Source organism: Entelurus aequoreus, linkage group LG18 (genome assembly GCF_033978785.1).
Source record: "Entelurus aequoreus isolate RoL-2023_Sb linkage group LG18, RoL_Eaeq_v1.1, whole genome shotgun sequence".
Classification (NCBI taxonomy): Eukaryota; Metazoa; Chordata; class Actinopteri; order Syngnathiformes; family Syngnathidae; genus Entelurus; species Entelurus aequoreus.
In genome coordinates this window covers 33,007,761-33,034,031 of record NC_084748.1, presented here as the reverse complement: position 1 = coordinate 33,034,031, position 26,271 = coordinate 33,007,761, and the positions used below count along the sequence as shown (strand labels likewise).

The window sequence follows — 26,271 nt, the reverse complement described above, 5'->3', positions numbered from 1 at the left end:
CTGGTTAATACTCCCAATTAGGTCAATGAAGGAAATTCAGTCAAATACATGTTGATAATTTTGAACAATATTTTCCTGAAAACCAGCATCCTAACAAATGTCCACCGGTTCTCTGGAGTATATATGTATTGTTTTTTTTTTCCATTTTAGCGATGTCTTATGAAGGCAATATTTGGGGCAGGGCTGAACGCTGTCGACAGTCCCATCATTGACTCAAGATGTCCATTGTTATTTTGCATGCTGCTGGTATTTTGCCCAGCCTTTCACTTTGCGTTTACATTTCTCTCATTCTTTGGCACTCTGCTCCTTTTCCCCCACTCTCCGGCAGCCTAATTAGTGGTCTCTTCCCAGGGGGAAAAGACCGGAGGAGTTAGTTCGAAGTCATTCTCCAGAAAATGATGCTTGCTGTCGTAGTCTGATGAAATGGAATTAATTGATAACACCTTACCAGAGACATCACAGAGTACATTTATATATGTTTTTACTTGTATAGAATGTGAATTAAGAAGAGAAACATGTTCTTTTGACAGGAATCCTTTGTGTTTTGTTGTTTTTGGATCTTCCTTTTAGTTTCTAGTTGTATTTTGTTTTATACATGAAAAGGTATTGCCTGTCCCAACATCTGTCAGCAATCATTGACATAAAACAAGAGCAATGATGACAGAGGTGTGTATCATGTGCGTATGTAAAATTTGAATGGAGCTTTCTCTGACACTATAATAAAAAGCAGACATGAGACATCCACCCTGTCCCTCCTCTTCTATTCTTCTTCTTTGACCAGCATCCACATCTCCTGACCCTTGGGACGCCTCCACAGACGAATAGCAAAATGACATTTGCTTTCCAAATAGATTAGAATTCAGCTGTGACAGTGATGCTTGGGAGAGATGCTTGGTGTCTGATGATAGACTGACCACCCAGGAGCTTTTGGAGACCACAGTCTGGGTTCATCCCATCTGAGCAATTTTTAGACACATCAGCAAGACAAAAAAAAACCCCGAACAATTGGTGCGAGTCCTGGATAGGCGAGACAATTTTGAACCTCCCACACTACTCACACTGTGCCCTTTGCTTATGGTTCAAAGACCTTCTCGGACCACAAAAGGATTGGGTGACCCTCCAAGGAAAAGGGACACATATTATGTTAACACTCAACTTTTTTCCCCAAGAACATTATCAACTGAACAACTCTTCCAATGTCTTGTGGGTCAAATATGGAAACAAATGAGATTTATATCCCCCTGAGAACCAGCATCCTCTGTAATGGACATTTCTTAGGGTCTACTTCTTTGGTCTTAGTTTCACATTTCAGAATAAAATAGCCCTGTTATGCAAAAGAAAAATGTCCACAGCAGAGGACAGTTTAAAAATCAGTCTTGTTAGGCCGAACACAAACGTCCACTGTGGAGGACGGTTTAAGAAAGAGCCTTGTTATGCAAAACACAAATGTCAACTGCAGAGCAGGGTTACAAAAAAAATCCTATTAAGAGAACGGTTAAAAAAAAAAAAACAGCCCTGTTTTGCAAAACACAAACGTCTATTGCAGAGGCATTTAAAAAACAAACATAAATAGCCCTGATATGTGAAACACAAATGTCCACTGAAGAGGAGCGTTAAAAAAATTGCTCTTTTGTGCAAAACACAAACGTCTACTGCAGAGGACAGGTAAAATTAGCCTTGTTAAGCGAAACGTCAACGTCCATTGCAGAGGATGGTTTAAAAACCAAACACAAATAGCGCCGCTATGCAAAACACAAATGTCCATTACAGAGGTTGGTAAAAAAAAAATTGCCGTATTAAGCAAAACACAAATATCCACTGTGGAGGACGGTAAAACGGTAAAAAAACAATGAAAGTGTCAACTGTATATGGCTTGTATATATGCATTTTCATGAAAGGAATAAAAAGAAATGATGATGAATGATGATGATGAAAACAATATTCCTCTTGTGCAAAATACAAACGTCAACTGCAAAAGATGGTTAAAAAATACCACTTCAGGGTTTCCCGCAGCATTTTGTTGTCAAGGCGGCCGCCTTAACAATAAAGAGCCACCGCCTAAACTAACGTCTTAACAAGATCTCCAGCTACACGAGCGCATTTAAAAAACTATCTCTGTCCCCAAGCAAAAGCATTAACACTGAGTATCATACGCATGCCAAAATACTACTGGGCGCTGTATGCTAGGACTTAAGACCATTGTAGCCAATCAGAAACATCCAAAACGTCATTTCCGGAGGCGGCATATATCAAAAATGGCGGGTCACGGCCTGAAAGAATTATATATGTGGACTAACGGAGAAGTAGAGCTACTTTTAAGCATCGTTTTAGAGTTTAAAGTTAACAAAACTCAACAAAGTGTTGACTGGGAAACTTGCCAGTTCTAGTATGGTGACATTCTTACCCTATTTTGGACCGGGACTTGGAGGGACATCTGAGGAATTTCCTCATCGGAATGAGGACATCACAAAAACAACTATCAGCACTAAACTGAAAGCGATTAGTGGAAAGTACAGATAATCAGACGACATAGGTCGAAGAAGAAGTTACGGTAGAGTTGTTTTGCTGTACTTCCAACTATGCGAGCAGATCTGGGGCGGTTCTCCATCAACTACATCCATTCAATTTGGAATAGAAACATCAGATATTGACACAAGCTCCCAAAGGAGTTTGGATTCTCCATTCACCCTTCACAGCCTGGTCACAGACAAAGATATGCCGAATGATGTACAAGAGCAGCAAGATTCCAATGGGAGCAATCCACAATCTTCTGTGGTGAAAGAGAGAAGAGCTCTACTTCAGGTATGTGGGCGCTAACTTCATTGCTAGGCAGTTAAAAGGCAGATAGATGTTGTATATCTGGGGCATCAAAACATTTTATATGAACTGCACTGCAATTACAAATGCTCTCAGATGACCACTTTCAACAATGGGGAATCATATTTTGCCCATTTGTTTTAATATTATCATTGTTTGACAACAGTGTGACAAAAATACTTGCTTTGGAATCAGAAGTCAAAATGGCAGCATATATTAAAGTTCAGCTGTTTTAGATGTATTTAAATAGGGTTGTATTAAAAATGCTTTGAGTAGTTTCTTGTAATAAATAATATTAATAAAAGTAACACTGGGGTTGCATTAATTATTATTTTTTTCTGTCAAAATTAAAATACCTTGAAGTGCTTTATTGACACACATTGTTTCCCGACGATGTTGAGGGCCGTTTGACATGTTGTAAATAACATGTCATTATCTTACACCTGTGCTAAAGTGGGTTTATCCCAAATAATGTATTCATGATTATTGAATGTAATTTTGTAAAAATCCTTATACATTTTTTTTTTTCACTAGGCAATACTCAACAGCCACAAGCACGACAGACTAAAACGAAAACTTCCAATCGAGACAAAGTTGCTGAATGTAGTAGAAGAAGACGTCCAGATAAAGAGACTTCTGGACATGATGGAGACATCAGACAAGCGATCGTCTGACAATTTAGACAAACTAACATCAAATTACCAAGTCAAAATATTGACTTACTAAGTCATAATAATGACATACTTAGTATCTCAGGTAACTAGGACTGTTTTGTGTTTTGTTTATACTTTACGGAAACAAAAATACCGTATATCGCCATTCTGCAAATTGTAGGCTTCTTTATTTCTTTAATATTTTTATTTATTATAAGATATTGTTATCTGATTATTTTTTAATAAACAATGTGTTCAATGTAATCAGAGTCTGTAGTCTATTGCCCCCCCCCCCCCCCCCCAGGCTGTGGTGGCAGCGATGAGGTGGAGACGTGATGGCGACAGGCCGAGCTACAATGTTCCTTCCACCCACCCAACCCATACCCCGTCCTGCTGCCTATCCCGGGCGACGCCCCCTCCCACCACCTTTTTTTTTTTTTTTTTGGTCCTCCCACCACCTTAACTAACACATTTTCTGGGGGAAACACTGCACTGGTTTGCAAAACATGAACATCCATTGCCGAGGACAGTTAAAGAACAAACTCAATTAGCCCTGCTATGCGAAACGCAAATGTCCACTGCAGAGGACGGTTAAAAAAATTTGCCCTATTATGCAAAACACAAACATCTACCGCAAAGGACAGTTAAAAATAGCCCTGGTTTGCAAAACACAAACATCCATTGCAGAGGACAGTTAAAAATAGCCTTGTTAGGCGAAACATAAACGTCCACCGCAAAGGACGGTTAAAAAATAGCCCTGGTTTGCAAAACACAATCATCCATTGCAGAGGGAGTTTAAAGTACAAATAGTCCTGTTATGCGAAACATGAACATGCATTGCAGAGGACAGTTAAAAAACAAACTCAATTAGCCCTGCTATGCGAAACACAAATGTCCACTGCAGAGGACGGTTAAAAAAATGTGCCTTATTATGCAAAACACAAACATCTACCGCAAAGGACAGTTAAAAATAACCCTGGTTTGCAAAACACAAACATCCATTACAGAGGACAGTTAAAAATAGCCTTGTTAGGCGAAACATAAACGTCCACCGCAAAGGACGGTTAAAAAATAGCCCTGGTTTGCAAAACACAATCATCAATTGCAGAGGGAGTTTAAAGTACAAATAGTCCTGTTATGCGAAACATAAACATCCATTACAGAGGTCTGTTAAAAAAAATAGCCCCGTTATGCAAAACACAAATGTCCACTGTAGAGAATGTTTCAAAAATAATCCTGTGATGCGAGACATAAATGTCCACTGCAGAGGACGGTTAAAAAAAATTGCCCTATTATGCAAAACACAAACATCCACTGTAGAGGACGATTCGAAAATGGCCCTGTTTTGCAAAACACAAACGTGCACTGCGGTGGATGGTTAGAAGATTATCCTGTGATGCGAAACATAAACGTCCACTGCAGAGGATGGTTAATACAAAGCCCTGTTATGAAAAACACAAATGTTTTTTGCAGTGGACGGTTAAGAAAATAGCCCTGTTTGAAGAAGGATAAAAGAATAGCTCAGTTACGCAAAACATAAACGTCCAATGGAGAGAACGGTCTGCGATGAGGTGGCGACTTGTCCAGGGTGTACCCCGCCTTCCCCCCGATTGTAGCTGAGATAGGCTCCAGCGCCCCCCGCGACCCCAAAAGGGAATACGCGGTAGAAAATGGATGGATGGATGGAGAGAACGGTTGAAAAACAATCATTATGCAAAACAAAAACATCCATTGCAGAGAATAGTTAAAAATAGCCCTGTTTAGAAAAACAAAAACGTCCACTGTAGAGGACAGTTTAAAAAAAAAACTGTTTTGCAAAACACTGCAGATGGTGGTTAAAAAATAGCCCTAAACCATCTGAAAACGTTATGACTTGATATTTTTTTTACTTGAAGAAAAACACAGAATGAACAGATCCTACTGATCAAACATGTTGAGACAAATCTGTACATCCTGCAATATACAAAGTATTCTTGCTGAAGTAATATTTCGCTTCTATTTTCCCAGCAGTTTAAACATGTTTCAGGACCGAATAACATACTTGAAATTTAAGCCATTATCAGAAGTAGTGCACTACTCTGTAGAGAATGGAAGTGCTGAAGCACTGATGTTAATGCCTAAACTATACAAAAAGCTCACCACTCTCTGGGACCTTTGTGTTATATAGACAAAGGACTAATCCATTCAAATTCACAACTTTCACTACTAAATTCCCCCCAAAACTAATGAATTAAAACAAGCGGAAATTACTATATAACGTCCCTATTTACTTGAATTTTTTTTTTTTATAGTTAAAAAATCTTACCTCTGCACCCAAACCTAAATGTCAGGACGTTTCGAATGCACACTTGCCAAATAATTCATGTAAGGTCACCAATAAGACCCAAAAGCCACATTCCCCCATGTAGCACGTTTCAGATTAGCTCACCATGGTGTCGTTCGAAAGGTTAGACCGTAGTCTGGCTTGTGTTTGACTGCAATCAGTAGCGTAAATAAGGTGACATCATAGTAAGCCGACAAAGCGTAACCCCCTAATGACTTCAACACAAGCCAGTTTTATGCAGAGAACAACTCACATCAGTGCCGTAACAGATGCTATCTCAAAATGCCGGTGCATGATAATGATGCAACTATGTGTAATTTGGCACCCGAGCAGCTTCCCTTTTTGCTCGACCTGTGTTGTAGATGCCACGTCTGAAGGCGGAATATTGGTGCAACAACTTGGGTCCTCCTTAATTATAGGTCGGTGCAGTTTATGCAATAAAGTAAGACCATAGGTACAGTAAGTTCAGTTTTTTTCCTGTACCATTCCTGTTATAATAGCGCTATCGTTTGTCTACAGAACCGTTGTGATGTAAAGGTGCCAAAAAGTGTTGCAGTATGGACAGCGTGCATCGAGTGGCATGGTTGCTCCCGCCATCAGTGCGTGAATGTGTGTGAATGGGTGAATGTGGAAATAGTGTCAAAGCGCTTTGAGTACCTTGAAGGTAGAAAAGCGCGATACGAATATAACCCATTTATGTATGTTAGGGTTGTGACTAGCCAATATTGATATTGAATGTCGGTCAGATATCAGCAAAAAAATACATCAGATAATATCGACTTGCATCCAAAAATCTCTGATACACACAGTCCTGCAGCGTGTTTACTCGTGCAAAGCTAGACAGCCAATTAACATCTAAATATGCTCCAAAAATATTTTAGTGAAATCATTTAAAAAAAGGTAAACATGGTAGGCTATGGGAGCGAGCAGATACACAAAAGCTAAGCACACAATAGCACACAAGATAGACAAACGTAATATTTTACTTAATTGAACAATGCTTCAGTCTAAAACACAATATGTGTCATTATAAACGGTTATCAAATAATTAAATTTTCATATTATTTGCTGATACAAAGTCTCCAAGGCAGAAGTGTATTAGAAAGTATCCAGTAACAAACGTGTCACTCAATGTAATGTATCATTAGTTTAATTAAATGATATATTGTGGCCACTAGGTGTTGCCAAACATTTTTTTTTTAAATTACCACTCCACTTCAATTTAAAGACAGCGTGAGTTAATTTCAGCCTTTTTTTTTAACATTACACACTACAAAATAATATAAGTATGTATGATTTGTGCTAATTTCGTAACAGATCAATATCGATACCTTATCAGAAGAAGAAAAAAGTAGTATCGGGACACCCCTAATGTATGTTATGGACCAGCTACTGACTTTATAAATAGTCTTACATATACTAATAATGAAATTGGATATTTTTGAAGGCTAAGTTATTTCAGTGAAAAATGAAACCCTATATCAATACACACAGAAATAAATAATTCATAATTATTTGGATGATGATACTGATAGTTTACAGATAAAAAAATAAAAAATAAATTCAGTATCTCAGAAAATTTTAAAAACGGTCAAAGAGTTAATTATTACAATTTTACAAAAAGGAAGGAACTACAAAAACTTATTGAGCTGTAATACATCTCCATGTCCTAATTCCTCTTGAAATCAAATACCAATTTATGTATAGAGACACACCTGTATATCAGTTTTTATTTCTATTTTGTAATTGCTCCAAAGTGGAGTAGATTTGTGTAGAGTCTGGAAATATCTAATATAAAAATGTATCTATTACAAACGATAAACCCACTAAAAATATGTTAAGAATGCCCACAGCTGTCAAGAATTGACGTCGCTAAGTCTGCTAAGACATAACACAAAACGCCAGCTTTGGATGAGAGGTAATTTCGAAAAATAAATAAAGACTTAAAGCTGAGGAATTATAAACAGGCTGCCATGGGGGGAAAAAAAAGCCAGCCGAATAATTTGTGGCATGTTGTAGTTTCAAGTCTTTCTCTGCTTGACACAAAAACGAGCACAAAACAACAGTAGAGAGGACCAAGGGGATGACAGAGGTGAATGGGGAAAAAAAAGTGATGTTGTAGTAAGGAAGGGGGTGGACTTTTCATTCAGAGACGGACAGACGCACAGCAGTATACTGTATATCAGCGTGTAAGTACATGAGGGAATTTGCACACCCTCGAAAAACTCATGAAGTATACGTAGATGTCTTGAAATGCATTACACATACACCCATGAATTCTGTTTAATCCTGAAGTGAGCAAATGAAGGAAAGGGGTGTGGTGGCAGCTCTGGGATATACAAACAAGCTCTTACTCGAGCACCATGGGGACACAACCAACAGAATGAAGCATTTCAGGGGCGGGACCTTCACATTGTCTGGTCTGCTTCTGTTCAGCATCTGTGCTTGTTAGCTAGGTCCCGTCACACAACAAAGCAACATTTGCCGAAGCAACACCGTCTGAGTCCAAAACGGAGGCCGGTTCACACGCTCACATTCCATGGATTGGCTTTAGTCAGCTGCGGTAGTCCTCTTCAAAGAAGACTTAGCCATTGACAAACTATTTTCGTACATGACTCCAGAAAATTTAAACAAATTGAAGCTCTGAGGTAATGCCGGCCACAGGTCATTATTTGGTAAAGTCAATTAAATAACTTACAGTACCGTACATAAATGTTGGAAAGTTACAGAGTTACTTGAAAATACTGATGAAGTCACCTAAATAATAAACAACTTGTGGATTTTGGAACATGAGCGTAGTTGCATCCGGTGGGGTTATTATTAGAAGGAAAACCGGTTTACGGCATGTCCAAGCGCTATGTTAGCTCCTTAATAGACTGCGTTAAGCACGTCCAAAACGAATAAACCCATGGCCCTGAAACATGTACATTGTGCATTGTACTTGTGCATGAACAATCAAGCTTGGGCCTGACCCACCTCTTCCAAGCGATACGTTAGTCATGTAATGTTCCTTATTAGAACTTGTAAGCATGTCCGAAAATATAAACAATGACCATGAAACATGTATATAGTATTGTACATGAACAATTAAGCTCGGGCCAGACCCACCTCTTCCAAGCGATACGTTAGTCATGTAATGTTCCTTATTAAAACGTGTTAAGTATGTCCAAAAATATAAACAATGACCATGAAACATGTATACAGTATTGTGCATTGTAATTGTGCATGAACAATCAAGCTCCGGCCAGATTCACCTCTTCCAAGAACTACGATAATCATGTTAGGTTTCTTATTAGAAATTGTTAAGCATGTCCAAAAAAAATGAACCATGGCCATGAAACATGTATACAGTATTGCACAATGTGCTCGTGCATGAACAATCACGCCAGGGCCCGACCCACCTCTTTCAAGCGTGCTAGGGAAGGGTAGAGTGTTAGAGTGACAGGTCAAAGTGCTCCCGCTTGTCAAAGGAGAAAGAAATGAAGTATCAAGTGTGCAGCAATCCCAAGCGCGGCAGGGATTGCAGAGTATGAGTGTGCCCAAAGTATCAGGATTGCCATAACGACTACTAGACCAGGAGTGAAAGAAAATGAGACTGCTCACCACAAGAGGCTGACTTTTTCTCCACTAGCTTCACCCGTCGTGTCTCATTATGAATGCGGCCATCTGTCTTGTCCACGAGATGCGCGAGGTCATCGATGATTTCTGAGAGGGGGAAAAAAAACATTGATTAAGACAACTTTATAGAACTGGTGTTCTATAACTACAGCAGTGACGTAGAGTTAGGCGAGACAGGTGGGGCTCTGAAATGTAATATTTACATTTGGCCATTGGACCGTGTATTTTCAGTAAGATTATAATCAGACAGAAGAAACCTGAAATGAGGCGTTCAGGCAGAGCTTACCCTCTTATTGCCAATTCTTTATCAATTGGGTAGGGTTACGCGTGCGTCAGCATGTCACCGTTATGTTTACTGAAACATTTATTATATACCATGATTTTCTACAGCCTGTGTAATGTTTTCAACATGAGTGTGATATCATTATTTATGTTAATTAGGTAATAAAGTGCAGCAGTTATGCTGCGAAGTGCATAGTTCTCTGGCACACTGTGATGGTGGCGTTCATGAGCTGGCAGGTGTTTGCCATTGTCATTCTTTTACAGACAGGCAAAGATGCTGAGAGACTTTTGAAACTAAAGAAACTAGGATTTTTACAACAAAGTAACTCTTTTCTTGGAGAAGGATAGGCTCATGGACCTATACAAACAAGGGTAAGACCCATCCATACATCCATTTTCTACCGCCTGCCCCTTACAGGGTCGCGGGGGTGCTGGAGCCTATCCCAGCTGCACACCGGCGGAAGCCGGGGTACACCCTGGACAAGTCGCCACCTCATCGCAGGGCCAACACAGATAGACTGACAACATTCACACTCGCATTAATTCACTAGGGCCAATTTAGTGTTGCCAATCAACCTATCTCCAGGTGCATGTCTTTGGAGGTGGGAGGAAGCCGGAGTACCCAGAGGGAACCCACGCAGTCACGGGGAGAACATGAGAAACATCCTGAGCCCAGGATCGAACCCAGGACCTATTGTATTGTGAGGCACACGTACTAACCCCTGTGCCACCGTGGTAAGACCAAAAATGTTTTTCAGTTGTATTAACAAGTTAAAATAATTGGCATTAGCATGAATCGTGATCTTCTGCTCTAACTGGATCGTGAAGCGACTGGGATGAAAATAAACACCTCCAAGTCTGACTTCATGGTTCTTGCTCGGAAAAGAGTGGAGCACCATTTCCGGGTCAGGGACGACGTCCTACCCAAATTGTAGGAGTTTAAGTACGTCTGGGTCTTGTTCATGAGTGAAGGAATAGTGGATCGTGAGCCATAAGGCAAAGCTCTCAATTTACCGGTCAATCTACATTCCTATCCACACCTATGGTCATGAGCTTTGGGTTGTGACCGAAAAGACAAGATCATGGGTACAAGTGGTCGAAAGGAGTTTTCTCCGTAGGGTGGCAGGGCTCTTCCTAAGAGATAGGCTGAGAAGCTCCGTCATTCAAGTGGAGCTCGGAGTAAGGTCGCTGTTCCTCTACATTGATTGGGAGGCACTCAGAGCATGTCCGACCGATAGGATGCTACAGGAGAGGCTCGAACGTACGGAAAGACTATGTCTCATGTTTTAGCATTGACTGGAGAACACCAGAGTGAAAGCCCCTGTCAGTCCTTCACCAGCTATGAACATCACCGCACATCACTAAACAGTAGTAATATTGAATAGACTAAACAGTTAGTCATCTATTTTATGATCAAAATACAGTCGACTATGTTACAAAACATGCACGCTTTCTGCAACCAGGGCACTAGGGATAGATTAAATGAATTATGACATTCAATCAAAAACGGTTTAATAAGAACTGAAAGTAGAAGTCAATATAAGACTTTAGTCCCTAGAGATCCGTGAATCAACACCACACAACAATCCCACAGGTGAAGTCATCTGGAATATTTATTTCTGGAAAAAGCAGGAATGTTGTGTAGGAATTGATACATTTGTGCTGCATGCCGCTGTAATTAGTCATAAGGTTTTTGGCATGCCAGCCTCTGGATTTTGGCTCTACAACAACATCTAAATCCACTGAGGGATTCACAGCCATGCCAAGAAGCTGAAGTGATAGAACATGACCTTTAACTAAAGCTATAACCCATGTACAGTACAGTATATCCCTTCACGTTTGGCAAGTCAGGTCTCGAAAAACATAATTCTCAATTTCCTATTGTAACCTATGCTTCCATATGTGACAGCTATTGGCCATGACTTAAATCTGGCACACCACAAAGAAGGCCTTGTTTCATTTAAGGTTTGTTTATTTAAAATGCTATTACACTGGATAAACCTCCAAAACCACAACATAGAGAGCATGCCATGTGCATGTACACACACCATTTGGGGAAGAGCAACTCTCATATCACATATCAAATTCTAAGTTCATAACTCAGCTTGTGAGCAAAAGCTATATTTTAAAATGACCCTCTTTAGTAGCCACCTGAGAACCACGGTCTACTGAAGTGGACATTTGTTTTCGCTTAATTTTTTTGGTCAAAGCGACAAACAAATGTGCTGTTTGTACCAGAGTATTTGAGTCTCTGTCAATAGGACTATGAGTCTGTATTGACAAATTAGTGTGTTAAACATGACTTCAATAAGGTGGCTTTCAATTGTCAAACATTTGGCAATGCGCTTCATTGAAAGTTAACTTGGAGTGAATTAAGTCACAATAACAACATAACATATTAACATAATGAACAGGATTACTTCGGAGACAGCCTTATATGCTTTTGTTATTTTAAGGATGCTTAACGAGGTCAACACAAAACAATACAATGCTTTACTTGGTGGACTTAAAATTAATGTCTTTATCTACCTGATTGATGGTCTGTTATAAGAGAGATTATGTTAGTGATAATGTTGAGGTGTGCAGTTAGAGGCATTTTTTTGACAGTGACACTTCAGTGTAGACCCACGGTTCACTGCTAAAAACATCACTTTTGTATTGTAAAACATTTGATTGTTTAGCTTGAGATTATGGAGAAACACTGAAGTAATTAATTATTTTTCACTGAATTACCCTGTGACCATAACTGCCCGGTGACCCTGGTTGGTTGGCTGACTGTGTAGTGTGTAGTCCACGGTTACCAACAATAACACACACGTCCAAGAAATTGAAAGTAGGCCTGTGCCGATAACAAATTTTGCTTTTCAAAATATTGACATACAAATTATTGCAGATAAACGATATTATTGACATTATTTTTATGAGACCAAATGATCCATTGATGTAATGATAATGCATAATAATAATAATAATACATCCATATCCTTTCAAATGCAATAAAGTTGTATTTATTGTGTATTTTAACATTGTAATTGGACTGAAACAATTGAAATCTCCAATTTAAATAAAACAAACAATGTCGAACAACATAATATACTTTGTCTGTCCGCAAAATTTTGCACTTGAATAAAAATTACAAACAAAAGCAAAACAATATCTTAAGGAGGGGACTGGGGAGGCTTAAATATACAACCATAACAATAAATAAAGTAGCTAAATAGAGTATTGACAAACAAAGTTGCACTTCAATATTGAACATGGAGGCAGAGGTAGAATTGCACATTACTTAACTGACGATCAAGTTAGGACCTTCTTAAGCAAAAGTGCAAAGTAACAATATAAACACTATAGTTTAAACAGATGTATATAACAGGTCATATGCAAAACAAAATTAAGTTTGGCAGATTCCGAGTGAGTAACACTGACATGACATGACAACATAACAGCATTTTTTAAAAATGTTTGTCTTATAAAAGTATTAAATGTTTGGCGATGTATTTAACCACACTTTCTGTGAGCGCACACTATTTTGCACTGTTTAGTTTACACTGACCTGTCACCTGGCTTCTTCACCAAACGCAAACGTGAGTGCGAAGTGAGTTTGGACTGTCGAGTGGTTGTGTTTCAAGTGGGCGTTGTTGCATTCACGCACATTCTGCAAACTAATGAGGACAAGATAATGCACCCCCTTCTTTTCATTCCACTATGGTACAAACGCGCATAGCCGTTAAACGCGACAATAAGCTTGAATGCTCTTAAAGCATGCACATGGCGATTTATCAATGCTGGAAAACTTACAGACATTAATTTTCATTTATCGTCTATCGGCCCAGCCCTAATTGAAAGTATAATTGGTGTACACAGAAATACTTTGGTATTTACGAGAGCTGGCACTGTCTTGAAAGAAATACTGTCAGTTGACTTCTTGTCGTCAGTGCTCTGCTTTGTATTGCAAACACCCTTGGGGGGTCTATGAGGAATGGTTATTGAAATAAACAAGACAATTAATTATGAAAATTATACCGATTGTAGCTGAGATAGGCTCCAGCGCCCCCCGCGACCCCGAAGGGAATAAGCGGTAGAAAATGGATGGATATGGATTTTAAATTAATTGGTTTCTTCTAATCCATAGGGTCCCACAGTGACAGTGAGCAGCTATGTCCTCTTTAGGGGCTGTACCCTTTGCCGTGTCATTTCTTGTTAAATAGGATGCTCTAGCCTAGACATTCTAGATTTCCTGGTTATGTTACACCCACACACCTAAGTGGCTATGCATTAACATTCCTATCGTTTTGTACTTAAACAGCAATTACCTAGTTTATATCAGGTATTAGATGTTCGGATAACAAAAACATGTACAGACCAATATTTAAATATTCTACAGCTCTAAGAAATGGCAATGTGGGGTAAAAAGTAGCGTCTTTTTGACACAGCAGTCAAAATTAGGTACCATTTTCTATACAATCGCAACTATGTTTTCTCAGGCCTCACTTTTTGTAGGATTCTGTTTTCGATTAAAATTTTTACCAAAGGTTTGCCATAGTTCTGTATTCCAATTCGGTTGTCGACGGCCAAATATTGTATGTAACGCACTAGTCGGCCTGCCCCCATTCCGCGGAATTGAGTGCCCAACAAGAAACTTCATTAAAGGTAAAAGTAATGGTAAATGTTAATTCATAAATTTCATTCATCATTTACTATTAACTATTTCACATTGTTTTCAGCATGTACAACTATAATTAATAATTTCTGTGAGTCATCAGAAGGGTTAATTGGATTTGCATTATTTCTTATGGGGAAAATTGCTTCAGTTTTCCTTACGATTCAGTCTTTGCCAATGTTTTGGAACGGTTTGCTAATAAAATAGAAGTACAGCTGTACATTGATAAAATAAAAAGATCTATGACATCAGAAGGGTGGCTTTTTAGCTGGGTGAAACGGTACTTGACGAACAGGAAGTAATTTGTGAAGCTGAGAGAACAGACAGTACATCTATATGCCTGAAAATGGCATACAGATCCTTGCAAAATGACCTCTAAACAATCATCTCAGTTTTTTTTATGCATATTTTGAATTTGTGTACCCGTGTGTGTGCGTGTGTAGGCATGCTTTAGCTTCGTCACTAAAACACCCACAAATCAAGTCCTCCAACATCTGGCCTTCTGAAGAGCTTGGCCACAAGTGAGGAGATTAGTCTCACTGTTGGACATCAACCCCCTGCCACACGGACAGCCTCCCTGAGCCAACAGGTTGGAGGTCTTTTCATGCATCATTTACTTTGGTTCCTCGAGGGAAGTTATTTGCTAAGTGATGATAAATGTCTTGTTTTGTCATACTATGATAGAATATAAATCATTAGACAAAATGTTGTGTTGGCATTGTTTTGCCAATCTTGCAATTCATCTGTTCTACCACAATGGAAGGTTGCGCAGTTAAATAGTTGAAAATGTCTGTTTAGAACTATATACAATGCCATTACTTAAGAGGCATGCAATTGGTATGTATTATCTGCTGGGATAAGTGCAAATCAGGAAAGACATAATATCCATATTTCATAAAGTACACCTTATATTACATATTTGTTGCTCTACAATAAAATATGCCTGGACTGACATTTTTTCAGAAACCTGCAGGTTGGGAGTCAACTTTACTACTAATCCCGTTATTGGGACAGTGTAAAATAAAAACAAAGTTTAACAAGAGCAAACGGGATCATGAATCAACCAACCAATAGCAAAAAGAAGCTAGGACAGGAGCCGTCACTTTCAATAAGCCCACACTGCAATGTAGTGCTTCTCAATAATTACTTTGTCAAGCACCCCCACTTGGGAACATAACTTTTTCACGTACATCCTGAGTTAAAATACGATTGAGAACCTGATAATATTCATTTATTTATCTATCCGTACAAACAACTCTTGGAGTTGCTGGCACCAGCACCTTCATGACCCTGAGCTGAAGAGCTGCGTATTGCTTTCTCACGCCTCCCATCCGAGCAGCGCTGCCCTCAAGCTGGAGGCTTGCTGGAGGCAAGAATAAAAAAAGATGCTAATACTGGAAGTCCCCCTCCACACAGACACATACACACTTTCAGCGCGAATTATCAAAAGAAAAGCAATTGAGAGAACTAATACCAACGGAGAAACCCATTTGGGAAAACAAGTAAGAAATAACGACGTATTGATCAAACTCAACGGTTAGGGTCCCAAATACTATTACATTTTATGTGATTCGATTGTAACGAAGTACAAACCCCGTTTCCAATGAGTTGGGAAATTGTGTTAGATGTAAATATAAACGGAATACAATGATTTGCAAATCCTTTTCAACCCATATTCAGTTGAATATGCTACAAAGACAACATATTTGATGTTCAAACTGATAAACATTTTTTTTTTTGCAAATAATCATTAACTTTAGAATTTGATGCCAGCAACACGTGACAAAGAAGTTGGGAAAGGTGGCAATAAACACTGATAAAGTTGAGGAATGCTCATCGAACACTTATTTGGAACATCCCACAGGTGAACAGGCAAATTGGGAACAGGTGGGTGCCATGATTGGGTATAAAAGTAGATTCAATGAAATGCTCAGTCATTCACAAACAAGGATGGGGCGAGGGTCACCACTTTGTCAACAAATGCGTGAGCAAATTGTTGAACAGTTTAAGAAAAACCTTTCTCAACCAGCTATTGCAAGGAATTTAGTGATTTCACCATCTACGCTCCGTAATATCATCAAAGGGTTCAGAGAATCTGGAGAAATCACTGCACGTAAGCAGCTAAGCCCATGACCTTCCATCCCTCATGCTGTACTGCATCAACAAGCGACATCGGTGTGTAAAGGATATCACCACATGGGCTCAGGAACACTTCAGAAACCCACTGTCAGTAACTACAGTTGGTCGCTACATCTGTAAGTGCAAGTTAAAACTCTCCTATGCAAGGCGAAAACCGTTTATCAACAACACCCAGAAACGCCGTCGGCTTCGCTGGGCCTGAGCTCATCTAAGATGGACTGATACAAAATGGAAAAGTGTTCTGTGGTCTGACGAGTCCACATTTCAAATTGTTTTTGGAAACTGTGGACGTCGTGTCCTCCGGACCAAAGAGGAAAAGAACCATCCGGATTGTTATAGGCGCAAAGTTGAAAAGCCAGCATCTGTGATGGTATGGGGGTGTATTAGTGCCCAAGACATGGGTAACTTACACATCTGTGAAGGCGCCACTAATGCTGAAAGGTACATACAGGTTTTGGAGCAACATATGTTGCCATCCAAGCAACGTTACCATGGACGCCCCTGCTTATTTCAGCAAGACAATGCCAAGCCACGTGTTACATCAACGTGGCTTCATATTAAAAGAGTGCGGGTACTAGACTGGCCTGCCTGTAGTCCAGACCTGCCTCCCATTGAAAATGTGTGGCACATTATGAAGCCTAAAATACCACAACAGAGACCCCCGGACTGTTGAACAACTTAAGCTGTACATCAAGCAAGAATGGGAAAGAATTCCACCTGAGAAGCTTAAAAAATGTGTCTCCTCAGTTCCCAAATGTTTACTGAGTGTTGTTAAAAGGAAAGGCCATGTAACACAGTGGTGAACATGCTCTTTCCCAACTACTTTGGCACGTGTTGCAGCCATGAAATTATAAGTTAATTATTATTTGCAAAAAAAAATAAAGTTTATGAGTTTGAACATCAAATATCTTGTCTTTGTTGTGCATTCAATTGAATATGGGTTGAAAAGGATTTGCAAATCATTGTATTCCGTTTATATCTACATCTAACACAATTTCCCAACTCATATGGAAACGGGGTTTGTTAACACGTTGTATACTGCTTGTAAAACATGTTTTGTATCAATCAAGTGCACCAATCTCTTTATCTCTGTCTTTCGTTTGAGACAGGTATGCAATGTCACCAAGCCGCTGTAGACAGCTCACTGTGCCTGGGTTTGGGTTTTCAAGGTCCAAATTGATGGAAGGGGCAAGAGTGGAGCACTCGTGGATGATGTGGTGGGCTGTCTGTTGTGCAGCACCACATTGGCAGGCTGCATGAGGGCACATGCCCCAGCGGTGCATGTTGGCGTTGAACCGGCCCGCTCCTGTCCGTAGTCGGTTTAGTGTTGCCCATTCTTTGCGAGGGAGGTCAGAACCCGGTGGTAGGCTAGTGTTCGGCAAGACATCAGTAGTCTCAAGGAGAAACACTTACAAGCCAAATCCGGAAAAAAAACAGCTAGACACATTTCCATTTGTCACATACTGTATTAGGGATGTTCGTCGGGTATGAGGCAACTAATGCTATGCAGTTTGGTTCAGGCAGCTCACTGTGTCAGTCAGTACGTGTCCATGCACTAAATTAGTCCGATTTCTCAAATAGTTTGGCACCTGGATTATGCGATTGAAAACCAGATCTCTCGACCACCGAAGGGGACCCTTTGTATGGGGGACGGCGTGGCGAAGTTGGTAGAGTGGCTGTGCCAGCAATCGGAGTGTTGCTGGTTACTGGGGTTCAATTCCCACCTTCTGCCTTCCTAGTCACGTCCGTTGTGTCCTTGGGCAAGACCCTTTGCCTCTGATGGCTGCTGGTTAGCGCCTTGCATGGCAGCTCCCGCCATCAGCGTGTGAATGTGTGTGTGAATGGGTAAATGTGGAAATACTATCAAAGCGCTTTGAGTACCTTGAAGGTAGAAAAGCGCTATACAAGTATAACCCATTTATCATTTATTTATTTATATGGCGCATGCACTAGTCTCAACGCAAGGGATACAACCTGGTAGCCAATATCATTCAATAAAAACGTAGGCAACAATTGTAATGCAGTTGAGACTGTTTATGTGCTTCACAAAGTAAAAGAAAATAACATTTTAAAGTGCATCGATTGGAGAACAAAGAAATAGAAGGTAGCGAAGGAAATCGAGAATGCCGGCTTAATTCGGACTCCCGAAGTAAATACGAATGAGATGAAAGTGAATGAAGCAGGTATAATACAAAGCAAATAACACGTACACAAACCTCTTCCCGCTGCATTTGTGCGCACCAAACTGATTAACAATAACTCTGTATTCCACATAACTGGGAAGATAGCCCAGAACAATAGCAACCCTCATCTGGAACAGTATCGGCCGAAGCACAAACAGTCTTTTCCTTCAAATTTAGAAATCCTTCCATCAATCCACAGAGCTTTATGAATTAACTCAGACATTCGAAAGTTGTGTTTTCATTATTTTCCATCCGAAAATTCCTTAAAAAAAACTCTCTGCCGCCTGTCTTTCTTTGCTTGGGACCGATCTGCACCGATACACTCTAAGTAGTAGCGTCATGTTCGTAGCGCAATCTAAGATCATTTCTTGATGCTGTCTGCTGTTTAACATTTGCATAGCCATTAGTATTTCTAATCTGTGTCAATATTACAGCGAAAATATCAACAGTGTTAGGCTGTTAACTTGTTAGGAGCTACAGATGCCGAGTGTGACGTCATAGGTCCACCGGAAAATAAATAGTTTTATCCACGCTAAAAGGAACTAAGCGCCCCCCAATGTACCAGAGGCATATAGCGTATGACCAATAGTCGCATTAAAGAATGTGCATGGACACTGGGACTTCACATGTAGGTGTGAAAATAAAGAAAACCGAACTATTTGAGAAATCAGTTTCATTTAGTGCATGGAATCGTAGTGACTGTTGGGTCAGGAGTGTGTCCTCAGGTGGGCGTATGGAGGAGCACTCGTGGAGTATGTGGTGTGCAGTCTGCTCAGTATGGCCACATATGCAGTGGTGTAACTATATATTAGGGATGTAACGATATAGAAATGTCGTATCACGGTTATCATGGCCAAAATTATGGTGGTTATTATTATTACAGTATTGTTGATTGTGCTCAAAAAGTACTTAGATACACACTGACATTTTTACACCATTTTTTAAAAAATAACTAAAATAGACACACCGTTAGAAAAAACACTATTTTCCATGTTTTGTTTCCAATGCTTCACTGATAGTGTTTTATTGTTTTATCTGTTTTAATCAATACGCTTTTATTGTTTTGAATATTGGTTTTTACTGTAGCACTTTAAGATTTATTTAAATGAAAACTGCGTAACAAATCAAATCTATTATTTTTATTATTATTTCTGGCGAGCGTTGTTGTTTGAACAATCACTCTGTTCTGAGAGAGCAGATTTTGTAGGTGCAATGTGCACAATTGAATAGCTTAGTTGCTCAGACAGCAATGTGTTGATAAAAGTTTAGATTAGGGTACCGTACGTTGTTTTTTTTAACAGGGAAATACGTTCATGCATCTTATTTTTATTTTAGCATTTAAGCCAGCAAGATGGCACCAGTCAGTCTGTGAGTTTATCAAAGTGCAGTTATCAACCACAGTTTTTGGATCATTTTTATTTAAAACAGTAATACTGACCGCCGAGAGTTTTACCGCAGTTATCATTAATATATATTCTATAACCACAGATAAACAGTTGTTGTTGCCATATAACTTTAAAAAAATTGCAGAGCAAAAAATAATAATAAAATGAGAAGAATAACTCAAATTCAAAGACGAAGAAGAAGAACAAAAACTGGGAGCGGTATAGGAGCGGGAGTAATTCTGAATGTGAGCAGGATGTGAGTGGGAGTCATTTTACCAAGAGTGGTATTTTTACTCTGGCACAGGATTGGGATGGGAACATATTTTTTTTCTGTAGGAATGGGATGGAACAGGAGTAACAATCCATTCTAATGTCACCCTTAAGTGTGTATCTCTTCTCTACCCATTTGTGTGCTGGTTTTAAACGGTGAAACAGTTTGGGCCTGATTTACTCAAGGTTTACGGGTACTAAAACAGGTGCAAACCCGATACCACAGGCAAAGCTGATCGACTAAACGTGTGCAAAATGGACTGCGTTTGTTTTAAGTGGACAGAATAAAGCGTGCAATCCATTTTGTCTGTCTTCATTAACATGCAAAATATATGCTGATAATCAAAACACCCGCAATATTGGGAGAAAATGCAAATATAATTATTTAGCACACGCATTGTGATTTATAAACAGGCAGCATCATTTTTCGAGCACTATTTTGCGTTTTATTTAGTACATGTCAGAAGGACGTGCTATCTGACACAGATGCACATGGCTGTGAGAAAAGAGGCCGTGTGCTGTACAGACAGACGATGGACAGAGAATCTTCCATCCTATGTATGTGTTTCAACATAGTTGGACGGTCAGAAATAAAAAATATTAGACTATTCAGCAATTTCCTTATATAACTGTATAACTGCTGGATGACTTGTAAAGGGCTGATTAAACAAATTCAATTGATACATTTTGGTGTCTGCTGGCATTTTTTTTTAATATCGTTAGTTTTTTTTAGGAAATAAATTACTATACTTTATCTCCTACATGGAAATATGTTTTTCATTATGCACTGTTTTGCATATTATTCAATCCAGACACATGAATGTACAAGTGATGCGATCCACAGCCTCGCGCACAGAATTAAGTGTCAGTGTACATATGTTTCTGTTGTATAGATTGCGATTCAGAAAATGTGTTATAGATTATAGATGTGTGCTAATACTTCATCATATCGCACACAGGTAAGAGGAGCATGATAACATGAAAGTGCAGAAAATTATAATCTCTGTGCTTCATAGTAAATGCAAAATCCTTATTCAAATAAGATCACACAAAACACGCCCACTCATAGTACATCCTATTTTAGTTTTTGCACACGCTGTTTAGTGCTTGAAATTTGAATTTTAGTGATGTGTGTATCAGTGTAAACGTTTACATAGGTTTACCACAACATCTGGCAATGCACGAGATTGGCATCACATCGAATAGACAATTGATGGATGACTGACTGTTTGAAATTCTGTCTGTGAGGACATGGGCTTTCGAGCTATAGTTGGAGGAATGCCAGTCTGTTTCCTGTCTCCTTGAGGATCCCCTTAGCAAGGAATCAGAACGATTTGTGCACCGCATCATTCTGACATTTCTCATTGCATGCCAGCACCTCTGCATGTGTGTGGTCTGCTTTTCTGCGTGGTGTGCAACTAAAATATACAGCGGGGTGTAAATATAATTTTTCTTTCGGGATTATAAAGACTGTACAACTGTGAAACTGAAAAGTTTAATATTAGAAGAAATATAGTTCATAGAAAGTCATGAAAGCCATTTGTGTGGACTGCGGAAATTGTTTAGGCTGAATTAATTATTTTTGATAAAGGCCTTTCAACATGTTCAAATGATGACAATCAACTTTGATCGCTGACTTTCCGACTTGGTCCCTTGGATTATAGGGCGCATTGAAGGGGTCATATTCTTATTTATTTTTTCTAAATGGAAAACACTTCCTTGTGTTCTTTGGGCAAAATGTTGCATGGATTATGTTTTACAGATCATCTTAAATCAATAACGGAGCAGCATCTCCTCATCTGTGGCTCACTAGTGCAATAACAACGCCGGAAATGTATCCCGTGAAAAAATGTCCGCCTGGAACTCTCTAATAACTAAAGTTCCTTGGGTGAATAATGTAAACTCACTACACCGGTATGTTTTAGCGCTTCAATGGCGAGTTTACTGATAGGTATAAGTAAGAACTTTACACTACTTTATATTAGAAATGGCAACTGCGGAGGATGAATGCCCCATAACAAGAACATAGAGAAAAAGAAGAAGCTTATCGACTACGGTGTCATCACGGACTACAAAGGCGGACGCGCGCAAATTTTCAACTTATGCCGATCTCAAATACAGATCATCAGGTACCAGAAGGTAAAAAAAGTCTCTAATGCATAATATTGCGAAACAAAACGCCAGATAATATGTCTTACCTTATACACACACCATAATAATACTCTTACGTTGAAGCACAGTACAATCCATCAAGCGATGCGGCTTCATAGCTTACTAAAATCGTACTAAACCATTTTGATAGATTTTTGAGCGCCGTGCTTAATGTTCTATATTTTCAACGGAACATACAACATTTTGGTGTTATTTACTTGAGTCATATTGCAGTCTACACGTATTTATTATGTGTGACTGCCATCTACTGGTCACACTTATTATTTCACAATGTACCAAATAAAATAGCTTCGAGGTCGGTAAGCACAACCAAAATTATTCCGTACATTAGGCGCACTGGGTTATAAGGTGCACTGTCGAGTTTTGAGAAAATGAAAGGATTTTAGGTGCGCCTTATAGTCTGAAAAATACGGTGTATAAAAAATATGCCATAAATGTTAATATAAAACTAAAAGTAACCGTGCAAGTTCAATAAGGTTGCTTGAATCAAATTTAGAGTGTCTCAGACTACCTATGCCTTATATCAAAAATGCAAAATGGTTCATTCCAAATGGATAGCGCAAACCTAGCATCCAACACTTCACTCAGCACGGACGTCATAACGTCATCACAGCTCACCTTTAAGCATTCACACACAGCACCACCATTTTGGAACAAAGTTGAGATAACAGAAGAAAGGTAACAAATATAATACATTCATTTGGCAGTGAAGAAGAAAGTTATGTACAAGTTTCATTTTTGCATCTCACTCATTGCACATAACTGTGGTGCATTCAAGGACCCTCCATTAAAGTTACAAACAGAGACGTTACTAGTTTTTAAAGGCAGGGGGAGACTTAACTCTCAGAATCAGAATCAGAATCAGCTTTATTGTCATTACACAGGGTAACGAGAGTGAGGCCATTCCATACAGTACGATGTGTGCATGCAAGAAAACAATGTGTAAATATATAAAAATATAAAAAATATAGAAGTGCAAAATATACATGAATATCTACAGGAGATGTACTAACAATATTATTATTATCATAATGATGTGTGTTATCAACTGATGATAATACTATGTGTATCAGCTAATCTCCACTTTACACTTTGAAGTAAAGGACAAAAAAAAGTGAAAAAAACTGATAACTTTTTTATTTTTTCAACAAATCCAAATTATTTGGGGTGGGGGGGTATTTAGATATGTTAATCACATTTTTAAAAGTGGTGCAGTTTGAGTTGTCATAGCTTTATGGGGAAGACAGAAAGAGGAAGAAAACTTTGCATCTTCCAAGTGGCACCAGACAGCCCTAGACTTAATACCAGAAAAGGGTATTCTCTGGGTATTATCACCTTCCACACATTTATGCTTAGTCATGCATATTATGTTGACCCAGTGAATATATAGAGCCTGATCCAGAAACAAGTTGTATTACATGCTTGCCCGTGACACATATTTGAGTTGAATTATGAATTTAAGTAGGAACACTTTAAATTCCAGGATGGCACATTAGTTACATGTAATTGCTGAAAATCTCTGTGAGTGTTTGGGATAATTGCGTTCAACTAGCAAAGGCCAGAATGAATGTTTAGCCAACAGCACGGCTGAAACAACTTCCCATCCAGAGTGGAAACAGTCTAGGAGAGGTGTGGGGCACTATGAAAACAGCAAATAAATATTCTGTAATAATACGGAGGTTAAGCTTCTTTTTGACACTGAATTTATTTAACTGAATTTTTGGCGTTTGATGGATGGAATTTTGTGGATTGAATTTTTTTTACATCTTACATCAAATTATTCTTAAAATTTCATTGGGAAAAAAGTTAACAAAATGCATCTTTTTAAAAATTGTGTGTTTGAAAATTCAGTGTTTGAAAATTCAGTGCAAAAAAATGTGCTGCTTCAAAAAGCAAGACTCACTTCCCGTAAATTAAAACTGAAGTAGGGATGTCCGATAATGGCTTTTGCCGATATCCTATATTCCGATATAGTCCAACTCTTAATTACCGATACCGATATCAACCGATACCGATATATACAGTCGTTGAATTAACACATTATTATGCCTAATTTGGACAACCAGGTATGGTGAAGATAAGGTCCTTTTTAAAAAAAAATTATAAAATAAGATAAATAAATTAAAAACATTTTCTTGAATAAAAAAGAAAGTAAAACAATATAAAAACAGTTGCATAGAAACTAGTAATTAATGAAAATGAGTAAAATTAACTGTTAAAGGTTAGTACTAGTGGACCAGCAGCACGCACAATCATGTGTGCTTATGGGCTGTATCCCTTGCAGACTGTATTGATATATATTGTTATATGATGTAGGAACCAGAATATTAATAATATAAAGAAACAACCCTTTTGTGTGAATGAGTGCAAATGGGGGAGGGAGGTTTTTTGGGTTGGTGCACTAATTGTAAGTGTATCTTGTGTTTTTTATGTTGATTTAATAAAAAATTTTAAAAAATAAGAAAAATAAAAAACGATACCGATAAGAAAAAAAACGATACCGATAATTTCCGATATTACATTTTAAAGCATTTATCGGCCAATAATATCGGACATCTCTAAACTGAAGCAATCAATCCTGTCTCACAACCAGCCAATGATGTGTCAAGTTTGTAGTCACTGACACGGGTCTTGCAAAACAGCACAGAAAAAGGCAGTTACTTGGGCTACCTGGGCTTAATACAACATAATAAGCATTTCAATGCGAGCCCCCTGGATGTCTCCAACCTATAGAATTGATTCCAATGGTTACAATCTGCACTTATGAGTGACATACGGGTTACTACGGTAAACATAGGAAGCTCTGCTACATGCAGACAGAGTGGGCAGGTCTTGTTTACACAGCAACAAGTCTGAGACGGAGGCAGATTTGTACAACAAAGTTCTTCAAAACAGTGATATTATATGGAATATGTGGATAATTTTTACTCTTTGCATTTATATTTTGCCATGTGTGTTGCATCCTTGTTGTTTTTGCTCGATTATAAAAGATGTCGCTCAAGGATGTGGTAGTAAAGAAGCAATATTCATATATTTTCAATATTCAGTGTTTTATTGTTTATAGTTAATATTGTAAGTCCCACATTCTGTATTTTCATGTACATTCTAAGTATCTTATTCAGTAAAATAAAATGTATTTTAATTTTTGAGATGGTCTGTTATAATGTTTTTAGTATGGTGTTTACCATTGTGTGATTAACTTGTATCCTTTTTTGCAGAAAATTTGAATTTTTCACAAAAGTATAGCAACCTACACTGTTTAAAGAGTTCATAAAAAAGCGATCGCCTCTTTATAAGACCTGTGTCACGTGATTTCAAACTTGACACCTTATTAATTGCTTCTGAGACTCGATTTCTTCAGTCTTAATTTACTGGAATTGCGTACCAAATTGTTCTGCGCTGAATTTTTCAGCACTAAATTGTTCTGCGCTGACTTTTTCAGTACTAACTTTTTCAGCACTGAATTTTTCAGCAATTAATTTTTGAACACTGAATTTTTATACACTGAATTTTTAAACACACACATTTTGCTGACAATTTCTTTCAAATGACATTGTCAGCATAGTTTGTTGTAAAAAGAAATCAGTGCACAAAATAAAACGCAAAAAAATGTATGTGTAAAAAAAAAAAACTTTCACAATAAAGACACAAATTAACCTCAATATAATAACACCACTTTTTTTCGGAGGTAAACACATGGAGAATCTTGACAAAAAGATAACCAGTCACTCAACTAAAATCAAATGCATTCCGACAGTACAGCGCTAAC

General features: G+C 38.5%; 1 protein-coding gene across 1 annotated transcript in view; it reads right to left on the bottom strand.

Moving 5' to 3' along the window:
• stx8 (syntaxin 8) overlaps positions 1–26,271 on the bottom strand; it is an 80,063-nt gene that overhangs the window by 11,697 nt on the left and 42,095 nt on the right. Inside the window, exon 7 of the mRNA XM_062027003.1 lies at positions 9,397–9,498. Within this exon, the coding sequence (XP_061882987.1) occupies positions 9,397–9,498 (102 nt within the window). The remainder of the gene's footprint in view (positions 1–9,396; positions 9,499–26,271) is intronic.